The 20,598-nt window shown below is 40.5% G+C and overlaps 1 protein-coding gene across 2 annotated transcripts in view; it reads left to right on the top strand.

The window, feature by feature from the left end:
• The first annotated feature begins 1,491 nt into the window (after positions 1-1,491).
• The window catches only part of mvb12bb (multivesicular body subunit 12Bb), a 33,768-nt gene continuing 14,661 nt past the window's right edge, over positions 1,492-20,598 (top strand). For both annotated transcript variants that reach the window (XM_034117702.1, XM_034117703.1), the window contains exons 1-7: positions 1,492-1,560; positions 3,335-3,434; positions 9,496-9,591; positions 11,365-11,455; positions 12,472-12,601; positions 12,701-12,811; positions 18,753-18,811. In XM_034117702.1, the coding sequence (XP_033973593.1) occupies positions 3,342-3,434; positions 9,496-9,591; positions 11,365-11,455; positions 12,472-12,601; positions 12,701-12,811; positions 18,753-18,811 (580 nt within the window). In that variant the 5' untranslated portion in view covers positions 1,492-1,560; positions 3,335-3,341. The remainder of the gene's footprint in view (positions 1,561-3,334; positions 3,435-9,495; positions 9,592-11,364; positions 11,456-12,471; positions 12,602-12,700; positions 12,812-18,752; positions 18,812-20,598) is intronic.

Here is a 20,598-nt window from a genome sequence, read left to right as displayed (position 1 = left end):
GCGTTTACATTTGAACATCTCCTCCCTTATTAGAGAAGTGCTACAAAAATGTAAAAAAGGGAAAACTGATCACATCATGTGCAGCCATGTTAGCCCATAAATACATTTCACAGTGTGTGGCCCCAATGAAGACGCCTGCTGGCATATGGCACCATGTCACAAAAGAGAGCAACAAGTCTTTGATTAGAATAAATTAGGATAATACTTGCACAATGAAATAATTTATTTGATTGGTTTGATAGAGGTAGAAATAATAACTCGCCGATGGGAAAGCATCTGTCGCCCCATGGTGTTTTGGACGGTGTACAAAGAGGCTTTCAAGTTTTTTGCTCGGGGAGATGGACATCCTAATGTTACAGCTAAGCTAATACATTGCTCTTTATCTTACTTTTATCTGATTACAGTAATGACATGTGATGATTAGAGAGACAACCAACTGTCAGAGGCGTGACCCGTAGATACATCCACGTAATGATAGTCATTCAGTGAAGCACAACCTTAATTTAGTTACCATAGCCAAATTGGATCTCAAAAGTTATTGCAAAGAAATACACCCACGAGTCAATATGGCATTGTGGGCCCAGGCCTTTTTTTCTGGGTGTGTGCATAATTCACACTGACAAAGTAAATTGTCACATTAAGCATTCATATAGCTTTCTGATGGTGCTTTCGTAAGATGTTCTCTTCTGTTGTATTAGACGTCAAGTATCCAGTGCTGCTGTGCTGCACTCATTGAGCAGAATGTTGTGATTTTTTATCAGCAACATATTCAAGCTATAAGTGTAAATATTACAATTATATTCAAAAAGCGACTACAGTGATGATACCAAAAAGCATTTGGCATTTTGCAACAATACAGACACATAACAGGGAAATGAAGGTCAATGGTGCAAAAAGTACTAATAAATTAGTAGTTTTAAACATACTCCATTATAAATGAAAGTCCTGAGTTCAAATGTTAAAAGTTAGTATTATAAACTGAATGTACTCAAGAATCAAAAGTGCAGTTAAAGTACTAATTCGGCAGCATGGCTCTTATAAATGTGTTTTATTATTATATGATATTAATTTCTTCTTTTTTTAATCATCAGAAAATAAATGTACCTTTTTCAATTATGTAAATCATCAAAATGGAGCAAATATGAGATAGTACTGAGAAAATGTGTAGTACATAGACTATCCAACAGGTACCATTTGTCAAATAAAAGAAGTGGAGTAAAATTACAATATTTCCCTCTGAAATGTGTGGAGTATAAGTACAATTTAGCAGAAAATGGAAATACTGAAGTAAAGTAGAAGAAACCCAGAACTATACTTAATTACAGCAATTGAGCAACTTTTATTAATTACATGCAACCACTGGTAAGGGTCCACTGTAATAAGTCAACTAAGCTTACATGGATTTGTCTTTCTTTCGCTACAGAAGGTGATTGTAACCTATGGTTAATAATTTATTATCAGTAGTACCCGGATGTGTTTACTTCCGGTACATTAGCGCGGGCTGAAGAGGTCCAAAGTTCAAAAAAGTTAACAGCTAACAGCAGGACACGTTTCAACCAGGTAAACAAATGCCAAATGATTCGTATTGTGGGTTTTGGATTATCTTTTCAACAGCTCAGACAGTTTCTAGAGGTCTTACGTTGATTATTTATTTACTCAAACAAACATTTGCATGAGCGATAATACACAGTTGCACAGTTACCCATGTGGACCTCCGTGAAACATGTATAACAGCCATATACAGTAATGTCATTTCACTACCGAAGAGGTTTTCACATTTCTGACCACTTTTACAAAGCTTTGCTAACATTTGATGATGTTTGAAATAAAACACGAAGGTAAGCCATATGGTTCCTTACCATTTCAAGCTAGCGTCCAGAGATCTCTACGTTAGTTAGTTACCAAGCAGCAAATGAGAGACGTGCTGCTTATTATTGAATTAGCATTAGCATTAGCTAAGGATAACAGAGTGACAATGTGGACAAACATTGAGTTTAATATCTGTACATTTGCAGACCACTCTTGTTTGACAGCACATTATTAAATGCATATTTGTATTAATAGCTAAAGATGAATGTAATAATCACAGTACATTTTGAGTTATGCTCATAGCATGTGTATATTAGCCAAAGTATATGTTAGCTAGCTACCTAGTAAACAGATATGGTACCTAAGTGTAGCTCAAATACTCATAAATGACATGATCACTGTTTAACTTTCACCAACTTGCATTAATTCCATCTTCTCAACACGTTGGCAAGGTTAAGGTGTAGGTTGTTAAACATATATTTTGTTATATAGGCTTAGATGCCTGTACTATCTCATACATGTTTAGATAACGTGACATGTATGCTGTAGTCCTCCTTTACCCAGAGTGAAGTATAACAGATATACCATCAATGTTTGTAAACCATGTAGGAAACACAGTTTTACTTGGGAGCTGGAAATAAGTTTGGATGGATTTTTATTTGGTCTGCCTGGATGAGCCTTGATGTTGTGCTGGAAAACAAAGCTAATTTTGAACAAATTAATGTTACAAAGAGATCCTTCTTTCTATTAGCTAATTTGCTATCCTGTTTCATTTGAATAAGTACGGCTATCTAGCATTTGTTAAAGAGACAGCTGTTTCTGGAGTAAATCCCCTAATTTGATCAGCTTAATTGCAATAGATTTCGTAAACATCAAGATTGAATGCAGCAACTTTGTCAGTTAGTACAAGAATGCTTTAAACCTAATCTAATAAAATTGCATAAGGGAACCATTGCAAAGCCACTTACCCTGTAAAAGGCTTGCATACCCATTAGGGAAAAATTCCCTTGGACAGGAATAGATAGCAATTGATTGGGACTTCCTTGAAAATATGTGATCGCTCCCCCTAATTTGTGATTTGGTGAAGCCATTGGGTGGTCTCCAAATGCAGCTTTTGTCATTGGTCTCACTTGTCATTTGATCCCGGATTAAGGGGCCACTTTTTCTTCTAGATCCTAATAAGCCTCATCAAGAAGTCAATAATGTGGTCATTTTAGCCAAGAAAAACCTTGTCTGTTCTCCTTTTAATGACCCTGAAGGGTGCATCCTAATTGTGTTTCACTATCTGCATTTTGCGTATTTATTTAAAACCTTTTTACATTTAAAAAATACTCCCTGTACTGTATGTCACAAAGTGCAGTTTTTTATGTTTTATTCTACCAAATTTCTTTTGAATATTTATGAAATTAATGATGTATCTATATTTTTTTCCAAAAGGAAAAAACTATGAATCATTCTAATGTGTTTTTTCTGGTTACGGTAAATGCAAAACATGTGATAAGGCTCTTCTGTTTGCTTAACACAGCTTTGACATGTCTGAAGTGAGCAACCAGCTGCCCACAGACCCCATATCTGCAGTTGGAGTAATCACTTCCCTCAGTAAGGCCCCTGAAGGCTACTATGTTGTGAGTATTCAGTTTTATTTGTGTGGAAGTGTGTAGTTTGATTTAATATGCTTGGATTAGGCCAATAAAGTTGTTTGCATCTCCTTTTCTGTAAAAGCCAAAGGTAAAATAAAATATCTGAGCTGTATATATTATATTTATCGCCTTTTTTGCCACCATTTTTGCATCAACATCAAAAGTCTAATCTGAAATATAATCTCTATATTTCTTAAATGTTTTTGTTTAGATGTTTGGATCTCTGCTGTTTGTTGTACATGTCATTGTTGTAGCTGCTTTTAGGCTAAAGCATATCTCAGATCCAGGATGTTGGCAGCCTTCCAAGGTGTTTTTTTGTTAGAGCTGTTAGATGACTTATTCATAACATTTACTTTGATGATTAGGAAGATTCCCTTCCTGACATTGTTGCTGGTTGCCACCAGAATTACAGACACACCAGAGGCAAATATTCAATCATGGTTGGTTAATGCCAAGAAGAGTCATCTAAGTTTACCCCCATTTTTCCATTTTAACCAAGTGCAATGTGTAAGGATGTATTGCAGGATCAGCTGCTTTATTCAAACCTTTCTTGTTTGTGAAAAATTGAGTGAGGGGTTAAAATTAGAAGTTAAACAAAGCACAAAACAACCTCAAGGGCAGATCCTTCTTTCTCTCTCTTGCTTCCTGTTCAGACTTCTTCTTCTAGCTTTCACTCCTCGCCCCAAACCCCCCCTCTTCCCCCAGTTTTTATCTCTTCCTGCTCCACCCTACACACCCAGCTTGTTCTAATCTATGGCAGATGATGGTGGGTTGGCATCAGAAGGAAGCCACTGGCAGGGAAGCCGCGTACACACCACACGGTAGTGACAAACGGAGATAAACCCCATCAGACTTCCTCCGCCGCTGCTCCAGTGCGCCAATACATTTCAGCTGATGTGCAAATACTGTGCATGCTCTGCAGGGCTAAAAGCTAGTCATTGGCTGTTAATGACACTGGTTTATCTCGGGATTAGATGCTCAGCAAATGTTATTACTTTTTTTTGTTAACCCAGGATACACTAGCGGTTTGAAATTTGGAAATAATGTGTACTCAAGATAATGAATTTGAGACGTGTTACAAGTGAAGGCAATCAAATGCAAAGAATGAAAGGCCTCATTTGTGTCAGCTTGCGTCACTTCATACATCAACTTCATTAGGTCGTTTGAATCATTTGGATTATGAAAACAACCTGCTACACAAACATAGACGATTAGTGCAAAGCTTACACAGGTGTACATATATCTGATGAACCCAAAGCACTGCGAAAAATACCAATACTGTTGTTGGCTAAAATAGATAGAACATTTTTAAATGCATGGCAGCATTTCAACATGAAAGCTTTTTTTTGCATTTATTTTTAACAATGCTTGTGGTGTGGCTTTAAGGATGTTACATTTAGTTATGTCCAGGACAGCCAGTTATACCTCGGATGGAGATGATATAGAGTGATATTTCGTTTTTTCAAGTCAAGTCAATTGTGTTTCTATAGCCAAATTACCCAGATTTGGCTTAAAAGTCTTTACGATCTGTTGACAATATGATACTCTGTTTTTGGACTTGTGATTCGGATACGGAAAAAATCCCCCTCAAAAATAACAAGCATTGGATGGTTTGCCATGACAATTGATACAAATATGCTTTGGGCCCAGAAGAGGAATCTTATGTGTGAATACCTTCAGCTGCAGGCTAGTTTTTGTAAGTCCTAGACTAGCAAAGGTTCGCTAGATAGCTTGAAGCCTGTACTTGTGATACTAGGGCTGCACGATATATCGTGTCGTGACGATAATCGCGATATGCGCATGCGCGATATTCACATCGCGTGGACGTGAGATATATTTTTTTTTTAGGACTTGCGATATTAAAGGTGGGGTAGGTAAGTTTGAGAAACCGGCTCGAGATACACTTTTTGTTATATTCCATGGAATGCTCTTAACATCCCGATAGCAATGAATATCTTAAGTGCTTTGACAAAAAATCCATAAAAAAATGTCATCAGTGGAAGCCGTAATACTGTAAAAAGCACGACCAATCATTTTAGCCGGCCCGGCTAAAATAACTGGATGGCCTACCTGCCTGTCAGCCTTCCATCTGTGCACAAACTTATCTCGTGCCCTCATTGGTCATGTGCGCGTTCGTGTGTGTTGGAGGAGGGGCTCTGTAAGGAAGTGGGAGATTTTTTCCGCCTGTGTATTTTCAAATTCTAGCACACTCGAGCTGGTTTCTCCAAAATTACCTATAAGTATGCAAATTCACTCAAACACGTCATGTTACAATTATTTTGCTGCTTGCTACAAAAGGAAAACTTGCGCGGCTCTCATGTCAGGGGTACTTGAGTGAGTGACATGCAGGCTCTGCATGCACAGCAAACCACCAATCACAATCAAATCTCCAAAGCAAACGGACCCGGTGATTAAAGGTAAAAACACTGAATAAAGTAGTTTCATGTGTTTCTCCAGGGCAGTTCGGCGCTGCTAACCGAGCTAGCTCAGCTTGTTGCTCTGATAACTTAAGATCCAGACGTCCGTGACTAAAATCCTTCATCCAGTTAAATATAGTATAGCATTAGAGTTCAAGAAAGGATGGTTTGCGGGGGAAAAAACGGTCTTTTCTTCAATTCCTGTATGTTTTCATATCGTAATATATATCGCTGGGGGAAAAAAAATCGCAATGTCAGTTTTTTCCAATATCGTGCAGCCCTACTTGATACTATCACATATTGTCATATATTTCTGTCTGTTTGAGATTTCCTTTTACAAATTATAATCAAACAAAAGAACATATCCTTAAATGTTATAAAACATCTTAGTCTTATCCAGGAATGACAAGTCAAGTACAAGTTAACCTCCAAGAAAACCTTCGGTACCGCCGGCCCACCTCGGTAAAATACTAACGGGGGGGGTGCTAGTGACTTATCCGAGCGGCCCACCTCGGTGCCGCAAGTATATACCGCGAGGTAATTGGCTACGGGGGGTGGTGCTAGTGACTTATCCGAGCGGCCCACCTCGGTGCCGCAAGTATATACCGCGTATATACCACGTCCCGATGGCCAGTCCGCCCCTGCCTTTCAGACTCTGAAGCACTATTTCAAATGCATTTGTCCAATCTTCAAAAACATCTTTTGAACATCACTATGTGGTCTTTCATCTGCAGGCTCGAGATACAAACAAAAATATCAACAGTCGGCATCAGTGTGCTAATGTAGCGCTGAGCAGGGGAAGTCTCAGGATATTAAGCTCCATTGATTTTTTTTTTTTCTCCCCCGCTTTCTCACTAGACTTCTTTTAGAAACCCGCCTTAATACTGACTGCTTACCATACTTACCATACTTTTTATACAGCAGATCAAAGGGCTGATTAACTCTTTTGCTCTTACTTGAGCAGGTTGTTCCAACACAAGAGAGCACAGGCCCAGATCAAACACTGCTCCACTGGGATCAGGAGCTGTGCTGAAGCACCAGCAGCCACCCAACATCAAACACCATGAGTAGACTCACGCACTCTCACTCTCTGTGCTAGATGGTTGCCAAGGGGATGTGTGGATGTATTTCAGATTCACCTGAGAGTTTGACATGTTACCCTGAAAAAGTCATTTAATTACGCTTCATTTAAAGAAGCCTAGTACTAGCTGATGATTAGCTTGAAGGCCCAGGCATACAAACCCAGTAGCTGCTTGTCTGTTTTTGAGGGAGAATATTTACTTTTAAAGGTATAGTTTCACATAAGCTCATTCGCTTAGAGTTAGGAAAATAGATTCTACTCTCAAGTCTTTACTTATTGACCAAAGCTAGGGCAAACCTGCTCTAAGATTATCATGATGAGTGGAAGGAGGGAAAAACAGCTTGTGTAGACCTAACTCAAATCATGTAGTTGTTGTATTCATACACAAAGTGCACAGAAGTGCTAGGCAAACAGACAAACAATAACAATGTCCAAGTCCCACAAAGTGATAATAAGTGAGCTTTAGAGTTACTTTTAGCCATATTTTCGAATGTTTGGAGAGAACCAGAGTTAGCCGTATCTCTCTGCGTCCAGTGTTTAGCTAAGCTAAGCTAATAAACCCTCGACTTTAGCGTTAGCTTCTTACCTAAAGCACAGACTTTTCATCTAAATCTCAGAGATTAAGCACTTTTCTGAAAACCTCCAAACTATAAATGAAGGTCAAGGAACTTTATTTCCACAGTAACTGCTGCAGTAGTTCTTTAATATATATAGTCAGTTTATTTATTCCCAGTTTAGAGAAATTATCCATAACAGTTCCCCCCCCCCCCACTTGCCTATTTCCCTCTACCTCTCTTATGTCTTCCACACCTGCTTTCACTCCCCAGAGGTTTTTGATTGTATGCCTTTCCTATATTTTTATTCACAGCTGTGCCTCTCAGTGCATCGTAGTAACTTGCCGGCGGTGTCTGTCTCCAGAGATCCTTCATAGGATTCTTCAGCAGCCCCTAAAGACTTGTTTCATAGGTGGGCTTTTAGATCACTGCCAGCTTTATATTTGAGTAAGTGGCAGTTCAATCTGTCATTGCATTTTAAAACAAACATTTTTCAATATCAGAGCCGTGACGTTTCTTATCATATGCGTGGCATTGTTCTCATTGTAGTCTGTTTTAATGATGGAGCCATACAGTGCCAGGTGCATTTATTAAAGGAGCCATAGGAACTTTACACATGCCTTTTTTTTTTCCGTGCCGTGGCTCAGCAGTTGCCAATTCACATTCAACGTGCGTCGCATCCTTGCTGCCGGCGGCTGTGGCAGGATGATGCCTGAGGTGCCTCCGAGGAGGACCGTGCCCTCGTTACTCCTCAACTTGACTTTGGGTTTCACAAAGCGAGCCCTTTGTTTACGCTGACAGGATGCGCTGGCTACTGACCTGGAAAAAGTGGCCAAGACGGCTTGTCTTGTAAAGAAAAGAGGGAGGCTGGTGATGTATAGGCTCCTTCTGGGACCTTTCATGGAACTGCTGTTGGAGACGCCCCGCAATCCCTCTCTCCCCTCATCTTCTGCTCCTTCTCTCTGTCTCATCCCACTATCTATCTCTGTTCCCCACTCTAGTCTCCGCTCTCATCCCAGCTAGTCACTGGTGGTTTTTCATGAATCTCCCCATGCCATGTTTCCCCCACCCAGTCACCAGGGTCATCCATCATTATTGTCAGGGGGGGTAATGTGTGTGTGGGTGGGTGCAGAGATCTATGACTTCTTCATTTGAATGAACCTCATTAGATTGACTCTTCTTTGTAAAGGATCCCTTTAGAAAATAACCCTGGCAGTTATTTAGGCGATTCTCACATGATAGCCAATGGAACATGACGCTTCAGCCGAGCATATTTGCCGGAACGATGGAAGAGGTTATGTTTTGCTTTATCATTCTGCCCTGCATACCTACATTTACATAGCAATGTGCTGTTGGACCTTGAGCTTGAATTGTGGTGCCTACATGCTGTCAACATGATGCAATCCTTTTCTTTTCACTGACTCCACTGATCATTTACATCCATAAATGAGTCCATTGTACAAGGCTGAGCGGCTTAGGATTTTTACTTATTAGTCATACACATGAAATAGCTTTAAATCCTCTGTAAGGTTTTCTTAGAAGACTTTTCTCATTAAATGATAGAAAGAATCCACACAGGAAGTAGAGCAACACAACTATGTAAGGTGCATGTGCAGTGTTCTTAGTTTACCTCTTTGTTGCTTAAGGTTGGCTTTAACAAAAATACATTAATAATAATCCGGCTGTTTCCCACAAAAGAACATTGAAGTTTGGTTTCCTTATTAGAGCAGATCCTTCTCCGGGTATCTTTAATCAGCCTGGTCCCGAGGGATGATATTTTTAGCCGTCTTTTTGGAGGCTAAGACTTCTTTACCCACGCAGAGCACTAATGAGATGGAGCGCTGGAGTGTAGGCAAGCGTTAATTAAGGCTAGTATGCAAGGGAAGAGGCAAAAGCAACACGCTCATGGCACACATACATTAACTTTATCCCACCTCCTGCATGTTTTCTTCTCTCCTTGTTTTTTTTTTTTTTTGTTCTTTTTTTTCACATAGGTTGCACAAACAACAGATGGCTCTGACGCCGACCTGTGGAAGGACGGCTTATTCAAATCCAAGGTCACTCGCTACCTTTGTTTCACCAGAAAGACTGTAAGTGTAAATATAAACTTCTCCCTTTCGCTGTGCATTCAGCACCAACACATCGTCTGCAGCAGCTTTTCTGTTTGCCAGCAGTTATCAGCCCTGCTTTCTACCGCCTGCATATCTAAATACACTTTGCACTTTGATCAGTGAAAGTCCCCTTTTTAAAAAGGCCAGCGTTGGCAGTGCCGTTTTGAACTTTTAAATATAATGGATTTGCATGCATATTCCAGATGAATAATATCTCTGTGAGATATTTTTCATGTTGTGTGTTCCTCCTGAGGATATTATTTATGTTTATTCATGAAATAACAATGAGCTGTTTTTTTTTTAACTATTCCAATTTATTCTATCAACATTGTTCCTGTAGAGAAAATGCTAACCACCAATCAGCGATTCCTGAAAGCTGAGGCACATATAATTGTGAATATAAAAACAGTCTTTATTTACGTAAGACATTCCACCACAAAAAGCACTTATAGCAGTGCTTTATATAGAGCATCCTTTACTTTCTCTGTGTCTGATTTGATCTTTGAATGTTACTCATAATACTGTTGGGTCAATTGTGTTGGACTGCCTACAGCTGATGTGTTGTTGCCTGGCTGTCAGCTGCTCCTTGCCATAAATACACCTTCCTGTCTCGCTCATACAGCTCACTATTGGCTGTCTATTATTTTCCATGGGCTGCAGGAAGATAATGCAGACAGTGTAAACAAAACCTGCCTTTTTGTTATCATTTTGCATCAGCTCAATTTTAGGACTTAATCAAGTCTTTTTTTCTTCTTATAGGATGTCCTCTAAATGCCAGGTATCTTGGCAGCGGCTGCCTCGTCCCTGAGTTCAATCTGGTCTTCAGTTTAGTATACAGCATACAAATAGCCTTCCCCTAGTTCCTGTGTATTATCTTAAAATGTGTGTCCACATTGTTTTAGGGACTTTGACACAAATAAAACATGACAGAGCCATCAACAAAGGCTATTTTGTCTGCCACTCACTGGAGCTCCCACTGTAATTGTCTATGACAAAAACAGATTCTGTAAAATTAGCCCCTGAATTATGTGGGGGGGAAGTAAATAGTTTGTGATTTATCATACTCTAGGTTGGAGGTGGAAATCCTCTTTTGTCAGGCCCTGATGGAAGAAATCTCTCCAGTAAAAGAGGAAAACACAAGAAAAAAAAAAACTTCCATGCATAGTAATAACATTCATCCATATTCCTCCTTAAGTCAGTATAAAAACTATGAATACAAAATGTCTAATGGTAATGACTGTCGGGCAACAGTAGCAGTGAAATCCAGCCTTTTCGGACGCATCAAGTCACGCCTGGCTCGCCCCACTCTCTACTGCCGCTGTGTATTATTGCAATTTATTATGGCAAAAAATGAAAATGTAATGGGAGGCAGGGAAGAGTCATGCTTGAAAATGTCAACTACACAGTCCCTGATTGTTTTTAACCAGTCCCATTCTGTTGATTAGACTGCCTCCTCTGTCTCCCATCATCCCACTGCTTCTCGCCAAAAGGTTGAGAATGATTACAAGTTCACAGATGCATTCTCTCATTGCAAAACAAAATAGCTATTAGAGAGTAATTACTTCAGCTATTTTGTCATCCCTTCTCTTTAGAGACTTCTCGAGCTTTTAGTAAATCATTGACTCTGTTATCTCTACATTTTCTCCCCCCCCAAAAAAATGACTAACCTTTTCTTCTTCAAGCTCTCTGTCCTTTTAGGAGTTGGATTTGCATACATGACTTTAAATGTCCTGCCTGCGCTCTGTGTTTTAGGGGGCTGACATTGTTGTGGACATGAAGCTGATTGACATTAAGGACGCGTTGCCAGAGGGCTTCACACCTGTGGAAGAAACATTGGACACAAGTAAGTAAACAGTCAATACCGGCCGCAGACCCGCTCCCCTCCTCTTGTTTTTTCACTCTCCGACCAGCTTATGCGGAGGTCCTCGGGGGCAGCTTTGCTTGAGATAGTGAATGTTTTATGGGTGCAGGTTAGCTTAATTTATGGCAGACTGTGGGAATAAAATAAACATTTTGCCCTGGAGGTACAAGAGAAGAGAATCATGAGTCATTGTTTATCTCAGCTGGAGCTGTGCTTTTCTTTATGAGGGGCTTATTTATTTATGTATTTATTTGGGGAAAGGACGAGTGGATGGGGGTTATCTAATATTAATGAAATGCATTCCCCAATGCTTTAGTGCTTTTTGAGTGCTATGTATTTCCCCCTCACTATCCATGCCTTGGAAATGTAATAATATTTTGGTGTGGGGAGTGAGGACAGCTTGTTTATTATTTTTATTATCATTGCATTTACACTGCACTTTCTATTGTTGCAGGGGAAATAAATGAGCCAGGCACGGATGCAATATAGGAAAGCATGGCAATGTTTTTTAGTTTTTTTGCCAGAATGAAGAAAAGAGATTATGTTTTGTTTGGCTGCGGTGTAATTTAATGTTTTATTACTTTATGTGAATCCATGTTTAATGTATACATGTGACATTATGTATGAGGTTCTATCTAGAATATCCTGTTTAAATCCCTGTTGTGCACTAAAGCTGATGGAGGATTCACTTGCCTCTGTCATTTTACCTACTAAAATGATACAAATTATAATAACACATGTGGATATTGTGGCTTTCTGCTGTCCAGTTATTTCCCTTTAAGCACAGCAAGTCACCCAGGAGCTGATATTAGCTCATCTCTTATTCTAAGACTGATAATGACTAAATAGCAAAGCACAAGTGGGGGATGTGAATATATCTATATTTCTCCTTAAGGTTAAAAATGTGTACAGATTTCTTTCTTTTAGCATGAAACTAACACATGATTACGCAACCGGCAATTCCGGTCTGACACCCTCATGTGTACCTGACTCATCAGAGGAAACTGCCATGAGGAAGAGGAGGCTCTGCGTGAAAATCATCCCTTGTGCGGATGCTGTGACGGCTGTGTATGACATCCAGATCGTTGCCAAGTCCAAGTACCATCTTGTTAACTACACCAGTATAGGGTGAGGGTGGATATAAATACATTCATGATGTTTTGTATCTTCTTGAAGGATTACCAGCTGTTTAAAAGTCAAACACTATCAGCATGTCTCTTTACACAGTGAGATCAACAGTATGTTGATATGGTACCGAATGGGTGACGCTCCTCAGCATCAGTCGTCCCAGGAAACGTCCAGTGAAGTTGACAGTGCCGCTCCAGCCAACACAGTAAGGTAACATCAGGCCACTTTATTCTACACTGCCTCTTGAAGTTCAACTTTCCTCCTTCGTTCCTCTCTTTTTTATTTCACGCCCGGTGTTGTTACGCTTCTGTACCACGTGTACGGCAATGGAGACACAAGTCATTGATCACTGCCGGGCAATCTGCCGTAAAAGGTTGTGGCTGGACAATGAGGTAGCGAGGGTGAACAGGAGAGACAGGCTAACTAGACAGGAACCCCTGAACAAGAACACGAGTTCAATGAGGGCTAAACTCCTGCTATTTGCGGGTCGTCCCGGGAGGCGGAGGCAGGTCGCTCCTCTGACTGCGGTGACAGGAGTGTTGCTGTGTGCAGAGAGGAGGAGATGTAGCCCGGAGAGCGAGCGACAGCTGCGGAGGAAGGGAGGAGAGCTCCAAGATCTCCGCCATGCTGGAGCGCGTGCGTCCCCTTCCCCTGCTTATGCTGCTCAGGCTTCCTCCGCCTCAGGCCTCACAGTGAACGCAGCAACCTCTTTGTACTGTGTCCAGATCAAACAGCTCAATTATTCATCGCAATGAAGAGCTGGGGATTTCCACAGCAAATTGTAAATAAACAATCGAGACTCCTTCGGCGTGGCGGCGCTGCGGAGAGCGGGGCTTTGGCACGGGGCGCTGATGGGTTTGCCAGCTTGAAGTGCGATGCTTTGCCATCCTGTGCTGGGCTGAGTAAAAGCCACTTAAAAGCCACAACAGGCCGGAGCGGTGCTTGCCAGCAGGCGTATTCAACACAGAGCTTCTGTTCACACGGCCACTCAGCGGGATGAGAACATTCAAATGGACAGCCGTGAATTCAGAACCAAAAGTTCAAACTGAGCAGAGTAATGTGAATCGTCCATATTTGGGAAATTGATGGTCAATAATCTTTCATGTGTCGAAGCGATGGTGAGCCCTCAGGCCCATGTGTACGCCTTAGCGACTCTTACCGGTAATCCTCCGTTCTTTTGAAGCCCACTTTCAAGTTGGCGAGGCTCAGAGGTTGGAATAAATTGCACCTCGAAGCGACTCACACCCCCTCCTGATGCCTGCTGAGATCACAGGCGGCTGTTTTTGTATTAACATTAAAATTCATTCCACAGTCAGAGAGTCTTCTTTTGAGAGTATTTCCATCACATAAGGACGGGACTGAGGGCAATTTAGACAGCGGCAGTTCTTTGACTATTTATCTGGCATGCTCTCTGTGTAGTTACATGCACTTTAGACAACCATACACACAGATATAAATATTTCTGTAGTTTCTTTGAAGTCACAGATTAGATAGTTTGACACAGTGATTTATAAGCAGCTCCGTAACACTCCCTGATTGCTCAAGTAAGTACAGTAGTGTAACTGTGTGTATTATCACGCCACTATACTTTATTCATATTCAGCAAGAGAAAACTCTCTCCTCCATGCCTCCTTCAGGCTATCTATAACAACTTTATGGCCTTTGGAGAATAGCACCTCTTAAATTTAACTGCTCTTTACAGTCAGTGGAAAATATGTTTTAAATACAGTCAATAATGTGTAAGTTTTTAATGACCCTTATAATTTTGAAAGCTGCAGTGATCCCTCTCAAATGTTTCACCGCCTCAGGCAGCGAGAGCTTGTTAGAGTTGTGTACAAACGTTCACCGCAAATCAGCTTTTTTCAGGAGTGCAGAGCTGCAGAACACAGCACACTGTAGGCTGTTGCATCATTATGGGATGCACGGAGTCATTGCATCAAGGCTAAGGTGTTGTATTTTAATTGTTTTTGTATTGTTTTGTCAGCTGGAAACAGGATCCCTGTAGCTCTTGGAAAGTTTAAAAAAATAAATATGAACTTTTTTCCCAAAAAGGCCTTAGTTAGTTAGATAAAGAGTCAGGGATTTGATTTACAAAAGTCAGAAATATATTCTTGTTCTGTATCACCTATAAAGTAATAAGTAGGATTGTGGCAACAACCTAAAGCGACTATTATCACTACAGCTAGCTACAGAACGTAAGAAGGTCTAATGTTGATTTTAGCAAACATTTAAATGTACTTAAAGAACTATGCCTGCAACTAATAATCAATTTCCCTTTAGATTATTTCTATTATTTGTAAGTAAAACACGCCCATGTGAAAAGACACAGCTCAAGGTGATATCATCAATTTGCCTTTTTGGTCCATCCAACAGTGAAATACTCAAAGGATACAGCAGAACATTTTATAACTAGCAATGTTTTGCATGTTTTCTTTTATAGAGACGAAAGTGACACATTTAAAAAAAAAAAAAAAAAAATCTGTAAACTGATTGATTAATTATTTTTAATTGGCTATCCATCCGTCCATTCATCTATCCATTGCCAGCTTTTTTTTCTTGATCCCATTAATTGAATTGACTCAATCATAAAGTGATTACTGTTATATACTGCTGGGAAGTACTAAAAAAATAATATTGATATAATAATAAAGAATTCTTGACCCTATCGGCCCCACTGGTTTTCCATCATACTTTTATGCTTTGGCTGGTATCAATGTGAAAAGGGTTATAGACCTAATGCTGTGTGTTATTAGAGGAGTCTGAGGATGTTCTAATTCTAATTGGTAGACCCTGCAACCTTGCAAAAAGAATCAGAGGAATTAAAAAAGGAATTGTTTTATCAAGTAGGATCGAGGATAAAAACCAGAATACTTATTTCTTATTGGCTCTGGCTGTCTCACCATATTGAACCACTAAAGCTGGTACAGGCCTGTTATACAAGCTGCTGCTGCTGCTGCATTTGAACCTTGTGTGTTTAATGTCCCTTTATCAAGTTTGTCTAAAGCGCCTCACCCAGCGAGTGCGTTCTGTTTTTGATTCATAGCTGCAGCTTGATGTCAACCACTTTGGCTTGTTCTCTGTCAAGACGGAGCGTATCAGCCGACTTTATAATGTGGGAAACCTGCGCCATCCGGTCAGCCTTTTAATGTGTCCAGTAAAGTATCCCCCTCCTTCCTTCTCCTGGCCAACGCTGCCATTTGTTCTCCTGATAAAACTGTCATTGCTGAGGCTGATATCTGACCTCTACAGTGACTGCTAGCATAAATTAGCCTCGTCCTAATATTGCAATTCCTTTCGCTTCACTCAGAATCAAGGTTTTTGACATTTCTCTTAGAATAATAGGCTATTGTACACACGGACACTTTTTAAATCAAACTGTACAGCGATAAAAATGTCAAGGCTGAGTATCTCTTTTTTTTTTTTTATCATTGCATACTAGAGTTGGCTTTTCCTTGAAGCCTAGAGAGTCATCAGTGTCAGAATTGGCATGCATATCAATATGTTTCAGATAGCGCTGTCTTTTACCTGTGACACTCTGCAGGAGTATTGTATCAGCTTTCATTGCTTGCTGGTTAACCAAGACTTCCCACCGCACGCGACTGTTGCCGAGACAGAGACACCGCGACTGTCAGTGTGCGCCTGACACATCTCAGAAGTGTTGAAGAACAATCACTCCCCCTTCAATCTTACTCATTACTTTCTTGTGTTTGGAAAAAGTTGCAGAAAAAGTAGCGTAGATCAAGCAAGCGGACGTGGCGCGGTGCCAAGAATGATCGAATGATCAGCTGAGATCTGATGGGCGATGTGCAGTGATTTGCCACCAAATTCAGAGAGATCCACTTTTCAACACCTGACACAGAGCTTAAAGGAGGATAATGATGGGTGAGAAAGCAGCTCCCACAAAGCAGCACTGTCGGCACATAGAGGAAGGTGTGGAGATGTTGTCACGGGAAACGCTGGATGTGTGTCAAAACAAGAGCTCCCAGCTTTCTGTATCGCTGCGCCGATATTACTCTCATCCTCATCTTACCTCTCCACTGACTACCGCTCGTCTGTCCCCACTGACTCTCCCACTTTTTTTCCCATAACGGAGACAACTCTTTTCCTTATCCCGCACGGAACAACTTAAAGAACAAAAAAATCTGTTGAACTGTAATTCGTGTTGTCAAGTAATCCTTAGTGTCGTGGTTTGCTTCGAAGAGCTAATATGATTTTAACTGCGGCAGATTTCATGGGAACATAAGACTCTTGATCTGCTTCGTAATTGTGTAAATCTTTCAGGCCGTGTTCCCAGTTTTACTCTAATTTGATGAGGAACTACTCTATAATTGAATATTCAAATTAGGAATATGTGTCAATATGGCTCTCCTTGCCTGAAATGAGGATTAATTGTTGTCAAAACTCCAGTGGCTGACATAATAGGAGCCCCGACACTGCTGTTGATTAGCAAATGCACTTGCCATGTTTTTGTTTTAAGAATTAGATGTCTAATTGATTTGCCATATGTTACCCTCTCCAATGCACCTAAAATTGTATTTAGAAATCACCAATTTGGATTGAGACAGTTTTGTGTTTCAAACAGATGGGAAAAGAAACCCTAGAGGTTGCCTGTAGACAATCATTTCATGAGCACAATTCCCTGGTTTTACATCAAGTCTTTGGGGCTTTAAGTACCACTTTCAGGTTTTCAGATGCATAGATCAATCGCCAGACTTATTCTTTCTCTGTTCTCTTTGTTTATTCTGCGTACTAATTTAACAAAACAGACCAAAAGGACATTTAAACCCCCCCCCCCCCACACACACACACACACACACACTGTATCAGTCCTTGGGATGTCTTTGTGCTTCGAAAGATGCGTACCTTTCTTCCTGAGCAGTGGAATCAACCTTTTGAAAGGTAAAAGAAGTCTGCGTTGAATATGGCAATCGTTCCCACAAGATTGATGCCAACCTTTTAAAAATTCACCATTGGCCTGGATTTAACATGGCCAAATGCTGATGTAAATGAGGAGGGGGAAAAGTCGACCCTTTCATTGCAAATAAATCTGAGTTGCAGGCTTCAGCTCATAAATACCACTGCCTGTCAGAAGTCTTGTTTTATTGCTCTTGATGGAAATGATTGCATTTATTTATCTCATGCGAAGAGATAAGACCACACAACTCATGCACAACACTCGGAGAATATGCAGATCTGTCTTTAGTCCTAAATTTCAAGGATTTGACACCCCCCCTGTAAGACTTATTATGTTTTCCATAAACAGACCAAATACAGAACATGATACAGTACACAAAACACGGCTCATTATTCCTAACTCCACACCTGCTCACTCCCAAAATCTGTTGTGTCTTCTCATAATTCAACATCGTTTTATTCTTCTTGTCTAGCTTGTTCTTTTTCTTCACCAACAATCCTGTACGCCTGCGTGTCCTCCAATCAAAGCAATTCCCATTTTAATGATATTGCCAACTACTTTGCATTATCATTATAAGATAATTTGTTTTATAATGCCATCCCGGAGCTCATTTTTACCTCCAGAGCATGTCATGTTATGCAGCTCCCTCCAAGCTGTGAATAATTTTTTTTTTTTTTTCCTGCTTGCTGTGGATTTATCGATCCGTAGGGGTGAGTCACAGGGTGTAATTCATGATAGCTTGATTGATGAGGATTTCAATCTTATATGGTTTGTTAACTTCAACTGCCCACAAAGTGCATTCTGTGCTGTTTTCTGTAATACAAGGCCATGAAACGTGAAAAAAAGAAAAGCAGACTTCCCTTGAATAATGGAATCTCTCAGTTCCTCCAGAATTTACAAGATCCTGCTCCAATCCCCCCCCCGCTAACGGTCTGTTCAAGCCCCTAGGCAGCTGAGGCACGCTTTAACTTTTACCATATTTCTCCTCTTTAGATTCATCCTGGTATTTCAGTGCTCTGTTTTGATTTGAGATCAAAAAAGCCTTAGTGTAAGGAGGCAGTTCAAGGCTTCCATACTAAATACATTCTGTTCTAATGTATGGGCAATATGTCTGGGAACATAATAATACTCATTGAATAGAAACTTGACATGGCGCCTTACATGTTTTACCATAATGTCTGGGAAAATAATGTTGATCTGTTTATTGAAACAGTGTTGTTTTCTTTCTGGGCACAGGAAGACCAAGACCCGGAAGGACTCTGAGCCCCAGAGCAGTGCGAACTACACCATGACTGGTAAATACTTCACACTCAAAATATCTATTTTAGTCTTGTATTTAGAATTGTATATTTAGGTTTATTTTTCATGAAGTTTAAAAATGACATCACGTTCCAGGGTAACAAAAGCCCTTTGTGACAGCAATGCTATATTTAATAGCATTAAAAAGAAAGTCAAAATTAAAATGATTGCTTAAAAACTGCCAAATAAAAACTAGCAGACGTCACTTTTTATCTACAAGTTGACCACAAATAGGTTGAGATGATATTTAGACTTTTATGACTAGTCCACCAGCTTTAAGAAAAAGTACTTTGTTAAAAGCTGACGGCAGGGTCAACTTGTTCAGCCTATAAAAACATGGGTCGTTAGGATGCTTACTTTTGGCCATTGTACCGCAAGAAAATGCTTTGTTTTTTATAAAAAAAACAACTCGTGGGTTTTCTATCTCCACTGAATGGCATCACCATGTGGACATAAAGGCGGCTCCTCTGGTGCTTTATCTACAAACGCTTTATGTCTAGATCTCCTCACTGATGGATACTGTACAGAGCTTTGCTTATCTGAGCGAACGTGACTTCCCAAAGGAGCTCGGCATTACACTCGAGAACATTTAACAGATGTCAAAGATGATCCATCACATGCCATACTTACATATGTACCGTGCATTGCACTGGACGAATTTCCTTCTCTTTGTCAAGGAGAGAAACTCTACTAAAGCACAATGCTGCAGGACTAAGACAGAAGAGAGGCTAATTCGTTAGGAAGCAGAGATTTAACCACGGCCGCCTCAGAGCCACAGAGTCAGAGTCGGCTGAGACGCTCTCGCCCTAAAAGAGCGTGTGATTCACATGAGGAGAACGAGGCAGGCAGCTTTTTATCCAGCTGGAGAGAGACACCATGTGGTGAAGATTCCTCCTGCTGCTCAGGCACAGGCACACCCAGGCTATGGCCATGTTACACCCTGCCTTATTAACACAAGCCTAGGTATTAAACAATAGCTGAAGTGCACATGATTAAAATGCTAAATAAACGGTCATTTTTTAAATATAAAAATATATAAGAATTAAAAATTACTTATTAAAATCGAATATTTTTTTTCTCTTCTTTTTTAGTTTTGTATGCCCCCATCCCAAAAGATGTGTTAAAAAAATGATTAATACATCATTTTGTTGCTGTGACAGTCATATTATAAGTTAGTCAAGACAAGTGTGCAAAGTGTGGCCCTGAAGGAGCACACATTAACACACAGCTGAGTGCTTCGTGGCATCGGGTGTGCGATACATCCACAGGGACGGTGTTTGAGTGACAGTGAAGAACATGCACATACTGTACAGTGCGTTGCCAGCAGTCATCATTTACCTCCGGAAAACTGTCCTTTGCAGCTGCCTCCTTCTACCTTCATGTGTCCCTGCGTGATTTGAAAGAAGAGTGGATAATGGAGTTAGCCTGAGATGGTTCTTGGCTTTCATTTCTTCAGACTGTGTACTCGTCAGCCTCACAGCATCACACTGTGCATGTGAGAGAACACAACTTCCCTTCATTAACAATGTGATAGCCTGCGGACCAAGTGTGAGGTCGTAGCCGACAGCCTATGTGTGTTAATTGTTAGCGCTGGTAGCTGTCGTGTGTGTGTGGTTGGGGGGGGGGGTGCGTGGGTGTCTGCGTGTGCACGCGTGTGTGTGGGCTGACAGCTGGCCAGGTTCGAGTTGGTCTAAAACCATGTGCGCTCTGTCAGGGCTGTACAGGCGCCTTCTTTAGGATTGATGAATTGCCTGCTTTCTTGATTAAACCCTCCGTCACTTCC

This window comes from Trematomus bernacchii, unplaced genomic scaffold (assembly GCF_902827165.1).
Source record: "Trematomus bernacchii unplaced genomic scaffold, fTreBer1.1, whole genome shotgun sequence".
NCBI lineage: Eukaryota > Metazoa > Chordata > Actinopteri > Perciformes > Nototheniidae > Trematomus > Trematomus bernacchii.
The sequence above is the reverse complement of the archived record's forward strand: the minus strand, read 5'-3'. Positions and strand labels throughout refer to the sequence as shown.